The sequence below is a fragment of the Ochlerotatus camptorhynchus genome, unplaced genomic scaffold (genome assembly GCF_037179485.1).
Source record: "Ochlerotatus camptorhynchus isolate MF236.1 unplaced genomic scaffold, CSIRO-AGI_Acam_v1.1 ptg000176l, whole genome shotgun sequence".
In the NCBI taxonomy this organism is placed as follows: domain Eukaryota; kingdom Metazoa; phylum Arthropoda; class Insecta; order Diptera; family Culicidae; genus Ochlerotatus; species Ochlerotatus camptorhynchus.
In genome coordinates, this window is record NW_027040666.1 from 4,242,012 (window position 1) to 4,257,124 (window position 15,113).

General features: G+C 40.0%; 2 protein-coding genes across 5 annotated transcripts in view; both read left to right on the forward strand.

The window, feature by feature from the left end:
* osp (outspread) overlaps positions 1-15,113 on the forward strand; it is a 534,113-nt gene that overhangs the window by 455,715 nt on the left and 63,285 nt on the right. For 2 of the 4 annotated variants that reach the window (XM_065222626.1, XM_065222629.1), the window contains exon 7: positions 12,378-12,500. The exons of 1 other annotated variant lie outside the window; for it this stretch is intronic. In XM_065222626.1, coding sequence (XP_065078698.1) covers positions 12,378-12,500 — 123 coding nt within the window. Of the gene's footprint in view, positions 1-683; positions 876-12,377; positions 12,501-15,113 lie in introns of those variants that run through there. One more of the 4 variants, XM_065222628.1, reaches the window with a different exon arrangement.
* puml (pummelig) overlaps positions 1-15,113 on the forward strand; it is a 418,871-nt gene that overhangs the window by 302,530 nt on the left and 101,228 nt on the right. The window lies entirely within an intron of this gene.

Sequence of the window (15,113 nt, forward strand, 5' to 3'; positions counted from 1 at the left end):
TTTTAATCTAAGCGAGTTATTAACAAAATCGGCGAAGAAAATCGATCATTGCAGCTAGGCCATTATGAATGCACACTGTCGATATAACACTTGGCTCTGCGAGCCTCGGAAAGTCAGTTTTGCAAGCGGTATGTACACCCTTCTAGCTTTTTATTTTGTAAAGATTGTATATTGTACCATTGTGGTTTTGACCCCACAGGTTTTTTTTATATGTTGGACATTGTTCGGAATCCAGATCCCCTGTCAACTACAACCCTGACATCCATCTATTGCAGCTGAGCAGTACAATAGCCTGTCCGTGCAACCGCCGGGCGGATTTGTTTACGTTTGGGCTATTGTCTACAGTCTAGACCGTACAATATATACCATCCAATGATGGGGATAAGGAATCGAGGTTTAGGTATATAAAAATTCATCTCTTCTCTGGTAGCATAGGTCAGTGTGTCGACCTGACTTGCCAGACCATCGACGGGCAATATCCGTGACGTCACCTCTCTCGCAATAGATCAGCTTCTCTGGATCTATTGCGCTGCTCTGGATAGAAAGGGAAAGTTTTCAGTTACGAACAGGTCATCTGACAGACCACCGGTCATTTCATACGTTTGCAGTAACCGCAGAAGATTCGTGTTCTTTTTGTATAATCGTGTAGTCTAATTTGATAAGGTAAATAAATGTAGTGTTTTGATTAAGTGTTTCCATCAATCGAAGAGTTTTATTATGATGCAAAAACGGATTAATATCCTCCTGATACACTCGCTGCATGAAGATCCCTGGCAATAAAACTCGAGGCTGGTTGGATGATGGTGCTACCGTTCCTGCCGCTGCGTTTCTCAGTGTTGGAGCTCTGATAGAATTTTATCCACTACATATCGAAGGTGAGAATAGGTGACATATAGCAAAGTTATGCTCAAAGCTTACAAAATTAAAAGCTCAAAGTTTACAAACTTAAAAGCTGTTTCATCAATGTCAATATCAGGTCCAAAATCAGAAAAATGTTGTTGATGTTCAGCGATTTAAATTTGATGTGTTTATTTTTATAATCCCTTATCTTAGGTCTTGAAGTTCAGAATCTCCGGAATCTTAAAAAATCAAAAGTTCTTAAATTTTCCACATTCGGCCTAATAACCTATTTGGCCACTAGACGCAATCAGGAGTTCTGAAGGCTAAAAATCGTTTGACCAAAACATAGTGAAAAATATATAAACTTATGAAAATCTTGAAATTTTTCTTAGTCCTAGAAAATTCCAAAATTCTAAATTGGAAATATTTTTTTTATTTGTTTGAAAAAAAATTATTTCTGCAAATATATGTGAAGAAATTGCACAACCCTCGCTAGTGGTCAACATAAACCTATTGGTAAGGAAGAAGCATAGCAGCATAAACACAAAGCATCTTGATCATACGTCGTTGCGGGCGCGCTCAGAGACAGCACAATTATCATACAATTGATTAATGAGCGTTATCTGATACAACACGGCTTATTGCTATCGGTCTTGATTTTCTTCTTTCCTCTTTGACGCGCGATCAGAAATTGTGGACGTTCAGGCACAGCTCCTTCTGTAGAGCCACGAGGAACCTCAACGAACAGAACGGAAAACAAAGTTGCACGACGACGACGGAGGCGGTGGCGGCTCAACGGCCACAATGAGCAAATTTTGCACGGCCAAGAACTTCTTGGAGATTCACCTTTCTCCCGCTTCTTGTCACGCCATTGCCATTCTCTGTAGTATCAGAACATTCCACATCCCGTCCTCACTTTTGCTCGCCGGTGATTATTGTTGTTGGTTTATTTAGCCAGTTATTAGCATACAATGTTTCACGCCACAATTGGAGATGAAGTCTATAATTTAGTGATGGTATTTTTCATGTTCAATTCTGCGCCTCCCTACCAGTAGAGCAACACCCGCTGTAGGTTGCGTGTTCGGTTTCATTTCAGAGTACCTCGTGTATATCGTTTATCTGGTCACATATTCCATAGCCATAGCGAGTGTAGAGACGAAATAAGAACCGCGACTCGCCGAATCCAATTTGTTAGCTATCCACTCAGGAGGCAAACTGAGCCCGTACCCGGCGAGTCTCTGATGGCATTTCCGCCGCCAAAGGAGAAGCAAAACTCGAACGGATAATTGAAAAATGATTTCGGACAACCTCCTGTTATCTCTCGTACAAGAAGATACGGCATTGAACAAATGTTTGGTGCAACAATGTGGATGATCGGATTCATTTCATTACAACTGGAAAGCTTGTAAAAAGTTTCGCAAGCAAGATAAGCCATCTAATGTTCTTCAAATTGATACTGTGAAATGTCTTCGACAAGTTTTTTGGATGTTACTCCATTTTTATGGACATAATTTTTTTCGAATTTTCAAATCCTTAACTTAATTATTCCAAGTATAGAAATATTTGCAATATAAAGAGCTTCTAGAATCTGTCGTTATCTTGAACCAAGAAAAAAATAAAGGTACTAACCCAAATAATTAAGGCAGAAAAAGATTCTGGACATAAAAAAATATGATGATCGATCACACACTTTGAAAAAATGTAGTAGAACTAAAATAACGTTTTATTTCCATTGATTATGATGTTACATACATTTCAAGTGATTTTGCCTATTTGCTGATCATCTAGTTTCTTAAATCATCGTTCGAAGTTTTCCACAATCTTAAGACTAATTTAAAGCGACCCTAAAACTACCTAACCTTCTATGTACAGAGTTTTATTAACATAATTAGCATATTGGGGAGGAGGTCCTTCATTTTTGATACCAAATATGTTGGTCGTTTACAAGTAGTACAAAATCATGTTTCCAAGGAAGTGGAATTTACAATGTTTGGGTCTCAGACTGGAATTAAGCTGCGGATAATAGCATGCTCAGATTTGGTGCGGAAAGATAAAATAATGTTTAGAAATCTAGTCTCAAGCATCCAGATGAATGCTGGCGTCTCTAGTGGAATACCTGTATAAAGAAATAGAGAAGGATTAGTAATTTCCATTTAATTACGCCACCTTTATTGCTTGTCCTTGCAAACACGCGTTTTTCGTCTACAATATGCATACTTCTAGTAGAGTATTATTACAAGCAGGGTTGGATCACTCTTTGGAGCACCGGTGCGAAAATTTTGAAGATTGATCGGGAGATGTAATACGGAAAGAGAACTTGTAGACTGGTAAGCGCTGTGATCTTGTGTTTGTTGGTTCTGGTTTGGTATTTGTGTCTGTGGTTGTTGCTGATTGCCAGCTGGAGGTCTACTTTGCTCTTGTGGGACGGAGGATGTATTTCTAATAGCACTTGGCTGCTGTGATTCTGGGTGCAACAGGGAGTGATGCTTCTGATTGCAGTGGTGGCATACACCCTTGCTGCAAAACCATGCCTGATGTCCCGGCGATAGACAGTTCAAGCAAAGTCTGCCTCTTTCACAGCTTCACTGCGTTCAGGTACTTTCAACTTCAGAAATTTTACGCAGCGGAAAGCGGAATGGAATACGTCCCCACAAAACGGACACTTGTTCGACGACTTGATTGCTGAGTTGCTGACAGACGGCTTCGATCATTTCTCTGGAATCAGCATAGATTTGGCAGGAGCGACGGACTGATTTTTTTTAATTCTTCATTAAGGAGATTTTTAGCCTATGGCTAGTTCATATCCGGAGAAAGGAGAGGCCTCAGAGTTAGTAACCTCTAAATACATGGAATATTAACATTTTGTAAATAACTTTGGTTGCTGGCTCTTCAACTTATATGGAAAAAATAACAATATATAAAATAATGAAACAGAGGAACAACAGAAAACACAATGATTTAAAACAAGCTACAAACTAATAATCCAAACAAAACAGAGCTCAGCTGGCATAGGTCCAATAGGGGAAATCCATCCAGCTGAGATGTCCCGACGGCCGAAAGAAATTCCTGCTATACCAAGTGGTAGATTTTGGCTTCTGTTAAGAAGGTTACTAGTGCTGCCGAGGCCGAAGTATCATTCCCGAGCAGATCGCTGATGCTGGAAGTTAGGCAGAGTGACTTGCGAAGACTTAGGAACTCCGGGCAGTTGCACAGGATGTGTTCGACGGTGTAGGGTACCCCACAGATTAACGGCAGGCCACCATAGTTATAGTAGAGTTTGGTGTGCTCGGTTCGAAGCTGCGAAATCACGCGTTGATCCCTTAGGTTATCCAGTTTGTTCCATGGTTCAGTTGACCCTTTGACTTTGCGGATGAAGGCGCGACGGACTGATCTCGTAGGAAGTGGATGAGGTTTTCATACTTCGGCACCTCCTTCGAATTATGATGCGCTTCCCAGTTCCGTAGCGGCGCTTAGTTCAGACGGCAACAGAATAGGGCTCGAGCCATTCGTCCTTCTCCAACATTAGCAGATTTTTGTCGAAGTCGCTGATGAGCCGGTTAAGCGACTCGTAGCTGTCCCTCTTGATGGGTTCCACAGCGAAAAAAGCATCGAGATGAGCCTTGACGATTAGTTTTCTATTTTCGTACAGTTTCTCCAGCGTTTCCCAGGCAACTGCGACATTTCCACCGAGTTGATATCCTGTAAAGCTTCTCCACTCACCGACGACCGAAGGTACGTAAACTTGTCCATATCCGTTAGCTGTAGATTACTATGAATCAAGCTATGGAATGTATCTCGGAACGTTACCCATTCCTTGAGCGGTCCACTAAAGGTTGGCAAGTGAATCTCGGGAAGCTTAACACGTGATAGTCTTGTATCGGCACCTTGTGCGATTGACTGAACGCTAGTCTTAGGATCTACTAACTTTGGTCGAAGATTCATCAGAGTGACTTTCAGCGTGAAATACTGGTCTTCGGCATCCTTGATGATCCTCGAATTTTCTGAATCTTTCTTGGGATCCATTGCAGCATCTTCTTCATCGTCGTCGACATCATCCGTCAATAGTTTGATCTTCCTACGGACGTTGTGGAATTCCTTAAATGCATTTTCCAGTCGCTCCAACCGAATATCCACTTGCATACTATGCTCTTCAGGTTCAGGATCGAACCTTTCAACGAATAATTTCACTGCTTCAAAGTTTTCAGGATATTTCGTTCCTGTTTCACTCACAGGTAATGTTCACTTTATCACAGGAAAACTTCGACTGTGCACGCGTACCGGGTGAGGGGAACAAAGCAAAACCAATAGCAGCGAAAGGATACAACCAAACAGACTGCCAAAAGATCAGAGGAAAAAAACCAGCAGAATTTTATGAACAACCGTATTGGAAAACACAAAGGTTCAAGGGATGTCTAAAATTCCGGTATGGGTTGAAAAATTCTTGCATGCATTTACAGATTCAATTTAGTTTGCACTACCAAAATTTTATTGCATTGATTTTCCACCATTTCCATTTGACTCGCATGCTAAGAGTCCACCAACAAACCTTTCACACATGCAATTTCGCTATTACTCCGATCAGCTGATTTAGAGATGGCTGGACTGGAACAAAAACAGCCGTCTACCTCCAGCGATGGTAGTGATCAAGGTCGGTGAACGATGGTTACAGGTCACTGCACTAAGCGCTTCGATGGCTACTTTTCACAAAGTCTTTTCACCTAGAGTCCATATTTTCCATATCACTGGTCACTTTTCAGTCCAAAAGTCCCCGAAATCCGGCTCGAAGGACCAAAAAGTTCAAAACTGGAGTGGACTGTATCTTTGGATCTTGGTACTTTTATTAATCACACGCGAAGTTTGAGCACATAAAATACAGAAAGCACCTTTAATGCGGTGAACTGGTTCGGACACTGTTTATTTAAACTTGTCTTGCGATAGACGGACGGACAGAGTAACCTTCTGCGCGCGCGCTTCGATTATTAATAATGATTGATAGTTGAAGATGCTAATTTCAAATTACAGACTAAAGTGGTAATTTTTATACGATAGATAAGGAGATGAAGATGAGAGTTCCGTTAGAGTACGGCAGTGTGAAATGTTGTAAGTAAGTGTGAAAATTTGAAAATTTGTAAGTAGAAAGCAACAAAGGACAACTTTGAGGAACTTACGAATTGGGTTGATCATCTCTTTTGACCAAATTTGCCAGTTGGAAAGGGATGGTGAGGGGTATCACCCCGCCACCACTGGCAAAAAGAGATGATCACCGATTTGCTTACGTACCTACGAGTTGAAACAGTTCTATCGATTGTACCGCACTCAAGTCGTTATCTGAAGGGAGGCATCTAGTCGTAGGTTTGGAAATTGCAGCTATTGTTACCTCTACCACGGTAGATTTATCTATTTTAATGGAATCAACTGAAAATTTATTTGGGCTTAACGTTAGCCTTCTACATTAGAAGCAATTACCGATGCTCCAAATAGCGCTTCCGAAACAGAAGTCTAAGCTTCGATTGCTATCGTTAACTACATGATTGGTTTGAGATAGCGTTGCCGTACTATAGCTATCGAGAAGGCTAACTGATCCTGTATGAAAAATAAAGCGTACAGGGTCTGGAGAGTGATAGACACTTTGAGATGGTTTCTACTAAACACCAGCTAGATTGAATTCACCCATAACGATAATCTTATCAACTGCAGTTGCATTCTCCATTACGGCGAAAATGGACCGACAAAAGATTTGGATAAGTTCGTTATCACGAACTCGGTCACCGCATATAATTACAGTGTGTGATCACTCAGTTCGACAGCAATCCATGCTTGTTCCACACAGTCCCACTCGTCATTTTCAATAGCTCATGCCTTCAAATCGGAACGGACTACCACGAAAACACCACCTCCAGTAGATTTCCGACTTGCTAAATTCCCATCCTAGACCACTGTCCAACAGAAGATTGATAGAGGCGACTAATTTGCATTATCAGACCTATTCTCCTAGTCGAACAACATCAGTCCTGATATCCTACACCTAGGGTTTTTAATCTAATTTATTTCTGTCCTATTAAGCACAACCCGCACTTAACTTCACTTTTTTAAACGGATATGAACTCAAAAATTTACTGATTCGACTATAGATGACTTCCAAATTTATTTACCTTTCTATACGTACCGTTGGATAAAGAGTCAAATTATTGATATAGTTAGAAATCTAACACTGCTTCTTGATTCCAAATTCGTTCTACGAGTTTCAATTCCATGCTGACACATTGAAACGCCATTGGTTTTTCTAGATTTTTCTTCGTTCTACGAATGAAGGTAAAAAAAAGTGGATTTGGTAAGAACGCTTCTTTTGTTTTCAGAACAATTCATGCAACGCGCTCGTATAGGCTTTGTTTTATAGCTTATGATATTATATCAGCCGGCGCCGGTGGTGTAGTGGTAAGCGTGACTGCTTTCTAACACCCCAATGGGTCTGGGTTCAATCCCAGCCGAGGTCGGTGGGATTTTTCTGAGGCATAAAAATCTCTGGTCACGTCTTCCTTCGGAAGGAAAGTAAAGCCGTTGGTCCCGGCCCATGTGTGTTGTGAATGGGTGCGATATCCTACGCAGGTGTGGAAGCTACCTTCCTGCACATTCGGTTGCCGTCAATGGATGGCAATCGATGTCCGTCGGTGATTGGCACTAGAGTGGGAATAGAGACCGACGTTAAATAAAGGAAAAGATGAAGAAGAAGAAGAAGAAGAAGAAGAAGAAGATATTATATCGACACAAACGTAATATTGATTTGTGCACGGTGAAATCATTGATAGCATTGATGTTTTCTGGTCTGTAGAACGGAAATGGACGATTTCGACTAATTCTCTGCCATATTCGTTTTTTATTTCATTTTATCGGAAACAGTGAGTTTGACGTGATTCTGAAGAACAACACAATGAAATCAATTACAAATTAAATTTATTGTTAAGCCTATCTTGTGTAACATTGGGACTGAGTTATATTCGTCAAATTTTACTCGAAATACACCACGGGGTGAGAGGAAATAGTTGTTGCGTTCAGAATCATATGAACCTAACTGCAATGATTTCTTCATAGACATTCTGATTTGTTATAACTCAGCTGGATCATGATTTATGGAATTAACTAATTTGAAGAGAAAATCGATGACGAGAATCGATCACCGCAATTAAGCTCTTAGAATTCTTAACGCAATAGTTTGTTCTAGGTTCCAATGAAGAAATTGAACATGATCAGAAAGAATAAACAACGAATCATTTCCGGAGATGAACCAGCCTGCAGCTGAAAATCTCCTAAATAGAGAAAAAAAAACAACAACGAATCGATCCATAAAATCAAATATCGGATAGAAAATGATCGATCATTCATTATTCAAAGATCAATCCAAGATCACCCAACCCTACTACATTGTGAATCACTGAATTGTCTCAATTACTTTGCACAATTAAATTGGTAATCCAACTGATTCTACTACTGAACCAAAAGCGTCTCACTTGCTGATACCAATTCTTTACCGTCGCTTTCAATCACGCTTGCACTTGAAAACTGATAATAAGCTATGTGGACAAATTAGGGGTTATGTACGTGATCGGGTCTACGGTCCATACAAATTTATTTGAAAATGTATGGACGCCTATCTACGTAGTTGGGGGCGACCCCGGCGTAGTGGTTTACATCCATACCTCTCACGCCAAAGTCATGAGTTCAAATATCACCCCCGGACAAGTCACGAATGACCCAATAGTGTTAAAGTGACCATAATAAAATTAAAAAAAAAATCTACGTAGAACATCCCTTGGTAGAGAACATTTTCCAATGGAATACATAATTTGTATTCAGAAAACTGGAAAATGTTGATTTTATTGAAATAACGAGCATTTTTTTAAAAACAAAAAAAATGGTGACGGAGCTGGGAAATTTTTTTACAGAACTGCCGTACCAAATTTTTTTACTGTTTTCCCTTCCAAAACAATATTTTTGGAAAGAAAAAAATAAAAACTCCATAGATACATTCTACCAGGAAAAAACCTAATTTATTGGCAGTTTTTGTATTTTAACTAGAAAAAAATGAAAAGTAACCTTCAAGATTTGATATTGCCTCCTATAGAAATTGATCAAGAGTTTATTATTTGAGTTGCTCTAAATGATTTGGTGAGCGACTATGTTGCGAGACGTTACAACGGTTTGCAGTTCTCAACTAGATTTCTCAACAACTACTCACCAAATCGTTTCGAACTACTCAAATCAGACACTTTTGATCAATACTTATGTAAAATTTAACGATCCTTCCAAATTTGCAATCATATTTAGAAACAACATAGACAAGTGCAACTTTTGTTCATTTACTGAAAAAAAAAATGACACAACAGCGGGGCCCTGTTTACTGAAAATGAACACAAGAATAATGCTTGCGTAACATATGAAAAGGGCCTATCAATTTTTGTAAAAAAATTGCTAGTTCCTTTTCACGAGAATCGAAGTACGCCCACCCAAACCAAGAGCACTATCGGGAAGTGGAGAATTTCTCCTACCCAATGGTATTGTTAGTTTGCGTGGGCGTATTCGGTTCGCGCGAATAGGGCTTAACATGTTTTATGTAAAAAAGTTGATAGGCCCGTTTCAAATGTTGCTAGTATTATTCATGTGTTCATTTTTAGTAAACAGGGCCCCGCTGTTGTGTCACTTTTTGTCGAGTGAGTGAACTCAAATCCATCCGTGCACTCGTCTATTACTTTTATTTCTGTTACAGTCAACTGTCAAAAAACAGACAAAAACCGATGAAACGTCACATAGAATGTGTTCATACATTATTCTTCCGTTTAATTTTTCGCTTCTAGTAAAGTGGCGCCATGTTGTCAGTAGTTGTTAGATCAAAACTGACAGTATACAAAAGTTCATTCTTTCAATTTCTCGCCTATTTCCTTCAACTGCTGTCAGTTCCGAGTCTACACATTAAGATCAGTATACCATGATTGCGCGTAGAGATTACCCAGATTGGGTGTGGGATTGGGTTGGGATTTGAAAATTTCGCAAAACGTTATTTCTCAAGTAAACTTTTTACTTGAGATTGAGAGAAACTAATATCACTCCCGCTTTAACTCACCAACGAGAGAGAGAGAGCGTATGTTAAGAGATATGTTTTGTTCTAACTTTCAACAACAACTTTCCGTTCCCGATATGTGATAAAATAAATAGCAAAGTGTGACTCATGAACTACTTTATTCGTAACTCCTAAGCAACTGTAGAAGTTGGAATTGCTGTTATGAGTAACGTAAAATAAGAGTTCTTCTTCTTCTTCTTCGCATTTCAAACTTATTGTACATCGCATATTAGCTTATTGCGTGCTCTCAACTTAGTGTTCTAAGATGCACTTCCGCAGTTATTAATTGAGAGCTTTCGATGCCTGTACCATTTTTGCATTGATATGATTGTGTGGCAAGTCCAATCATACTTCTATGCCCAGGGAAGTCGAGAAATTTTCCAACCCGAAAAATTCCTAGACCGAACCGGGAATCGAACCCAGCCACCTCCAGCATGGTCTTGCTTTGTAGCTGCGTCTTTACCGACTGAGCTAAGGGAGGTAAAATAAGAGTTACAGAAAGTAAAAACCTTATAAATGTTGCATCCTAAATGTAAACTTTCAAAAATTTAATGCACGGGTTACTCCTACATGTATGCAACTTAAATATCATCATGCATAACATCTTATTTAGAAAAAGAAAACATCAGCAGAGTGGCAGAATTTCAGCGTGGTGATTCCATATTATTCCCCGACGGAATGTATGTAGGAGACAAGAGACTCAGTTTTTATTACATCTTTATTAAGGAGACCCTGGGCTGGTTCGTCTTCGGTCAAAGCAGAGTTTTCTTTCGGAACCATTTGCTGCAGTGTTTCGCACATCTCGGATCTTTTATTCCCATTTCGATCGCGATTTTTTCATAGCTCATTCTTCAGCAAAATGATTCTCTGAAAGAACTTTTTTTGAAATTGAACTTTCCAACATTGCTAACAACTGAGTAAACGTGAGTCACTCTCTGAGTTAGGTTCGTTTTCAGTGCATATATGACTTATCTGATCTTGTAGTCTCAAGAATAGATACTATAGATTCCATAGATAAGCGAAGGAACAAATAGTTTATTTGGCAACCATGGAGAATAAATGTTCTTATTGGCATCCGTGAAAAATGTCCATGCCAAAAGCTCTTCCTTAGTGCAGTCTGGTTTTGTTTTGATTCAAGCGGAAAAGTTCAAAATGAAGTGCAAGATCATCTTTGCAACAATGAATCAAGGAGTGGTTTTCTTAATATTTCCTTCTTCCGTTTTCCACGAAATAAATCAATGGCTATTTAGAGGTTAATTGTTCATGGCTGTTTAGAGATTGCACATAAAAAAAAAAATGTAATATCGATCAGCGTAATGCAAGCTGATGTATGAAATATTGATGTAATAGCCTAAAACAGGTACAAAATTACATCCATGGATGTAAATTTGTTCGCGATTTCTGTGTACATCGTGCAATCGATGGAATGAGCTGGTTGCAGCAGTTTGGATGTAATAATCAACATGTTTTACCGGGCTGTTGGCCCTAAGCAAAAGTGTAGCCTTGATATTAGACAGATCTTCACTTTACGATGAACAACACGCACTATATCGTGACGCCACATATCACAGGTTGGTATTCTTCTGGCAGCGGCGGATTTGATGCACGGTACCGGGATGTTCGATCTTTGTCGTGGTTGGGGAGTTCTGAGATCCGTAAGCACTTTCGCCACGGATACGCTTGATGAAGATGGCTCACAGTGGTGTTTCTCATGATGAGCAACTGAACTCGAACAGTGGCGTTGTGACTTCTTCACTACTTCTCTGGCTAGAGCGCTCTTGCAGGCAGCCTTGGTAGCTAGCTGCTTGCGGGAAGCCTTTTCACCGGTCTGTATGTCGTGTGTTGGGCGATCGATATGAAGACGTCCGAAGTACCAAAAAAAATCCGGCTTCGGCTTGTTTCGTTAGGCATCAACTATGTGATGGCTGTGTTAGGAAAGACACCTTGTGGTCTAAGCATATGTATGGGAAATTTTAATGCTTCCAATTCTAGTTAAATTTTTTAGCTGTTTAACTATTTGCATTATTTTTACTATATGTCACAAAATTGCTGATTGAAGCCTCCGTTGAATGGCATATTGCATAACATATTTCACATTAATGCTTTGGAGAAATATGCGTTCAAAACCTGACCCTTTTCATTATATATTCATTTTTCGTACTCGCAAAGTGTACTCGCATATAGAAAGCAAAGACGTAGTCCTACGTCAAAATGCACTCAATTACAACAAAAAATCCTTCACCGTCGGTCTAATCTCATTTCCGTTCCTTATATCCTCTACTTTCATGAAACACACAATTTCACCAAACACCGTACACCGATCACCTTATCGATCTGCACTGAATGTTATGCGACACCCTCGAAACCGCACACTATCCCTGCACTGGCAATCATACAACCAATTACCGGTCGAACCCAACAACAGTGTACAGCGATCAACCCGTTTCATCGAAATCGCCACCCACCAGAGATAAATTACATCCCGAAGGCAAAGCTCAGGCACGTATCAGGAATCGCAATCGATCATCGTTGGATGCAACCGACTCAGGTAAGTGCCTCACTCTCACCTCTTCACCTCTCATCCTGTGTGAACACATTCAACTCCTCAGCACTTACGCTCATGCCTGCCTGCCTACCTACCTACAAAACAGCAACGTTGAACAACATTACGATACGTGATAATCCGCGGAGGTGCCCGGCCCGGCGTTCTTATTGGTTCCCTTTGTTTACCAACGTTTTTATTGCATCCCGCACTTTGCAATGCTTTTTATCACGATAGCATCAAATTTAATTTGTCATGATCAACTTCGTCTCCAACCTCCTCCAACGCCCTACATAATCTTATGGGGATGAGGATTACGACCTGTCTGTTCAAAGTCACCTCACCCGTGTAGATTCGAGATGATGAGTGTCTCCGCTTTGATGTATAGGGAGAGCGGACATGACTCGTCGAACCAGGATCGATGGAGCGCGCGAGTTGTGAAGAAATTACTCCGCTGGAATAGCAACTTCACATATGTGTACATATCAGAGCAATTGTCTATTTCATCACCGCCGTTGGCTTAGCTTATTGAGATACTTTACTATTTTTTTTGCTCTCATGGCTGCCATTACAACTTAACCGCACCAATTGTGATTGAGAGGCTGCAAATGGATCAACGAATAGGATCATGTCAAATGGAACCCGTGTACGTATACAGTCGATGCAAAAGTCACACCACAAATATTATTCCTTTTTGCTCCTATAAGGTGTGTAGGTACAAAGTTGCCGAGGGATCAAGTCGGATTTTTATATCGAGCTTGCTGCTCATGACAAAAATCAGCCGTATTAAGGTGGCCAAGGAATTGCAAATAGGTGTGTCTCAAACAGCGTTGATCTTACAATCCGCATAACGCTGAATGAATTGCCAATGAGTTGGAACCTTTATTGATATGTTCACCGTGGACACTACAATTTTTGAATAAATACAAATACGTTAAATTCGTGATCCTGGGAAAGAAAAATGTTATTCCCGGGAGTCGTCAATCTCGGGTAAAATCATTTTCCAAAAAATCGTTCCCAGGAATGCAAACACTGAACACCTCCATGGTGAACAGATGCATGAGAGTCGTATATCCACACATTACCATCACCATGATCCGGCCCCATGTCATCTTCTTCTTTTTCGTATTTCAAGCTTATTGCTTAGTGTTCTAGAGTACATAATCAATTCGAAAATAAAGTTGTTATATTTTTCACATTCATCATACAATCCATGAGGTTATATTTAGATTTTTTTAAACAAATTTCTCAAAAAATCAGCATTTACTGATTAACCTGAAATACAAATTAACCATCAGAAACTAATACACAGCAAAAATTAAATTTTAATATTACAGGATGTACTTCAATCATGTCAAAAATCTCATGTAATTTTTATGGCCACAAAAATAAACAATTACAGTAAAAGCAGCGTAATATCAGTTCATGCACTGTGTTAATGATAACTTTGTCCTTTTTGGCAAGTAATATTACGCCATATTTTTGACACGATTGAAGGGCATCCACTTTGATTTGTGTGTGTGTATGTCTCATCTTCTATCCCTCACCCAGCCGGGGGCGTTGGACAAGTAGAACTGCGAATAATTTGATCAAATCTCATGCCCTTTATGGTGCCCTTTATGTTGTGAAAACTAGTACTTCAAAAAGAGTAACTTTTGAGGCAAGACAGGGTGTCCTCAACAAGTTAAGGGAACAGGATGCACTAGATGTCCACAACAGGTACAGCAAAACATCACATAGACGCCCTTATTCGCACTAACTACTCAGGGGGTAGAAGGTTAAGAAGAGCCACCGCCGCCAACTAAAGCTGAACCGGGTACCTGGGACTCCCACAATATACCCGCGGCAATGGTCAGCAGACGATGCCCTGTGCGTATTTAGTATGTAATATGTTTTATTTGGATACACAAAATGTTTGAAGCCATGCGTCATCTAAACCATAATTTGCATCACCACAAATACACTTGTCAACAATCTTCAACTGGAACGTACTCACCAAATCACTTCACCCGGGAGCGCATTCCCGATGCTTCCACGCATATTTTTCTTTAGTCATCCCTAAACAATTCCTTCTCCAGCGACTCCAACCACACAACAACCTATCACTTTTCTTCGCTTTTTTTTCAAGTCACTCCGTGCACAAAAGCAATGCACATTGCAAAACCCTAACAATAGATCAGCGCCGTTGTCATCACCGCGTAAATAAACTGAAATTAAAAAATTTCACTCGCGATGCCACAAATTTCTGGACCGGGAGAAAAAAATCGAACCACGCAGATAGCACAAAATCGTCTGATGCTTGCCTTCAGTCCTCAAAAAAAAACTCTGATCATTCAATAATGTCTGAATTTGCGACATCGACGCTCACACACATTACCACACGCGATCCGATGAAGGCACTGCGCAACCAAACGAAAAAAAAAAACATCGTGGATCGTAAATCGAACTGAAGAAAAGTACACGAACTATGATCGGAAAGCACTGATTTTCTCAAAAACTTCAGCGTCCTGTGCCTTCCTAGGTGGAAAACTATCACTTATCGCCAATTTAACTATTTAATTCCGACATTAACACTCAAAATGAGATCAACAACATCGGATTCACGTAAAACAACAACCG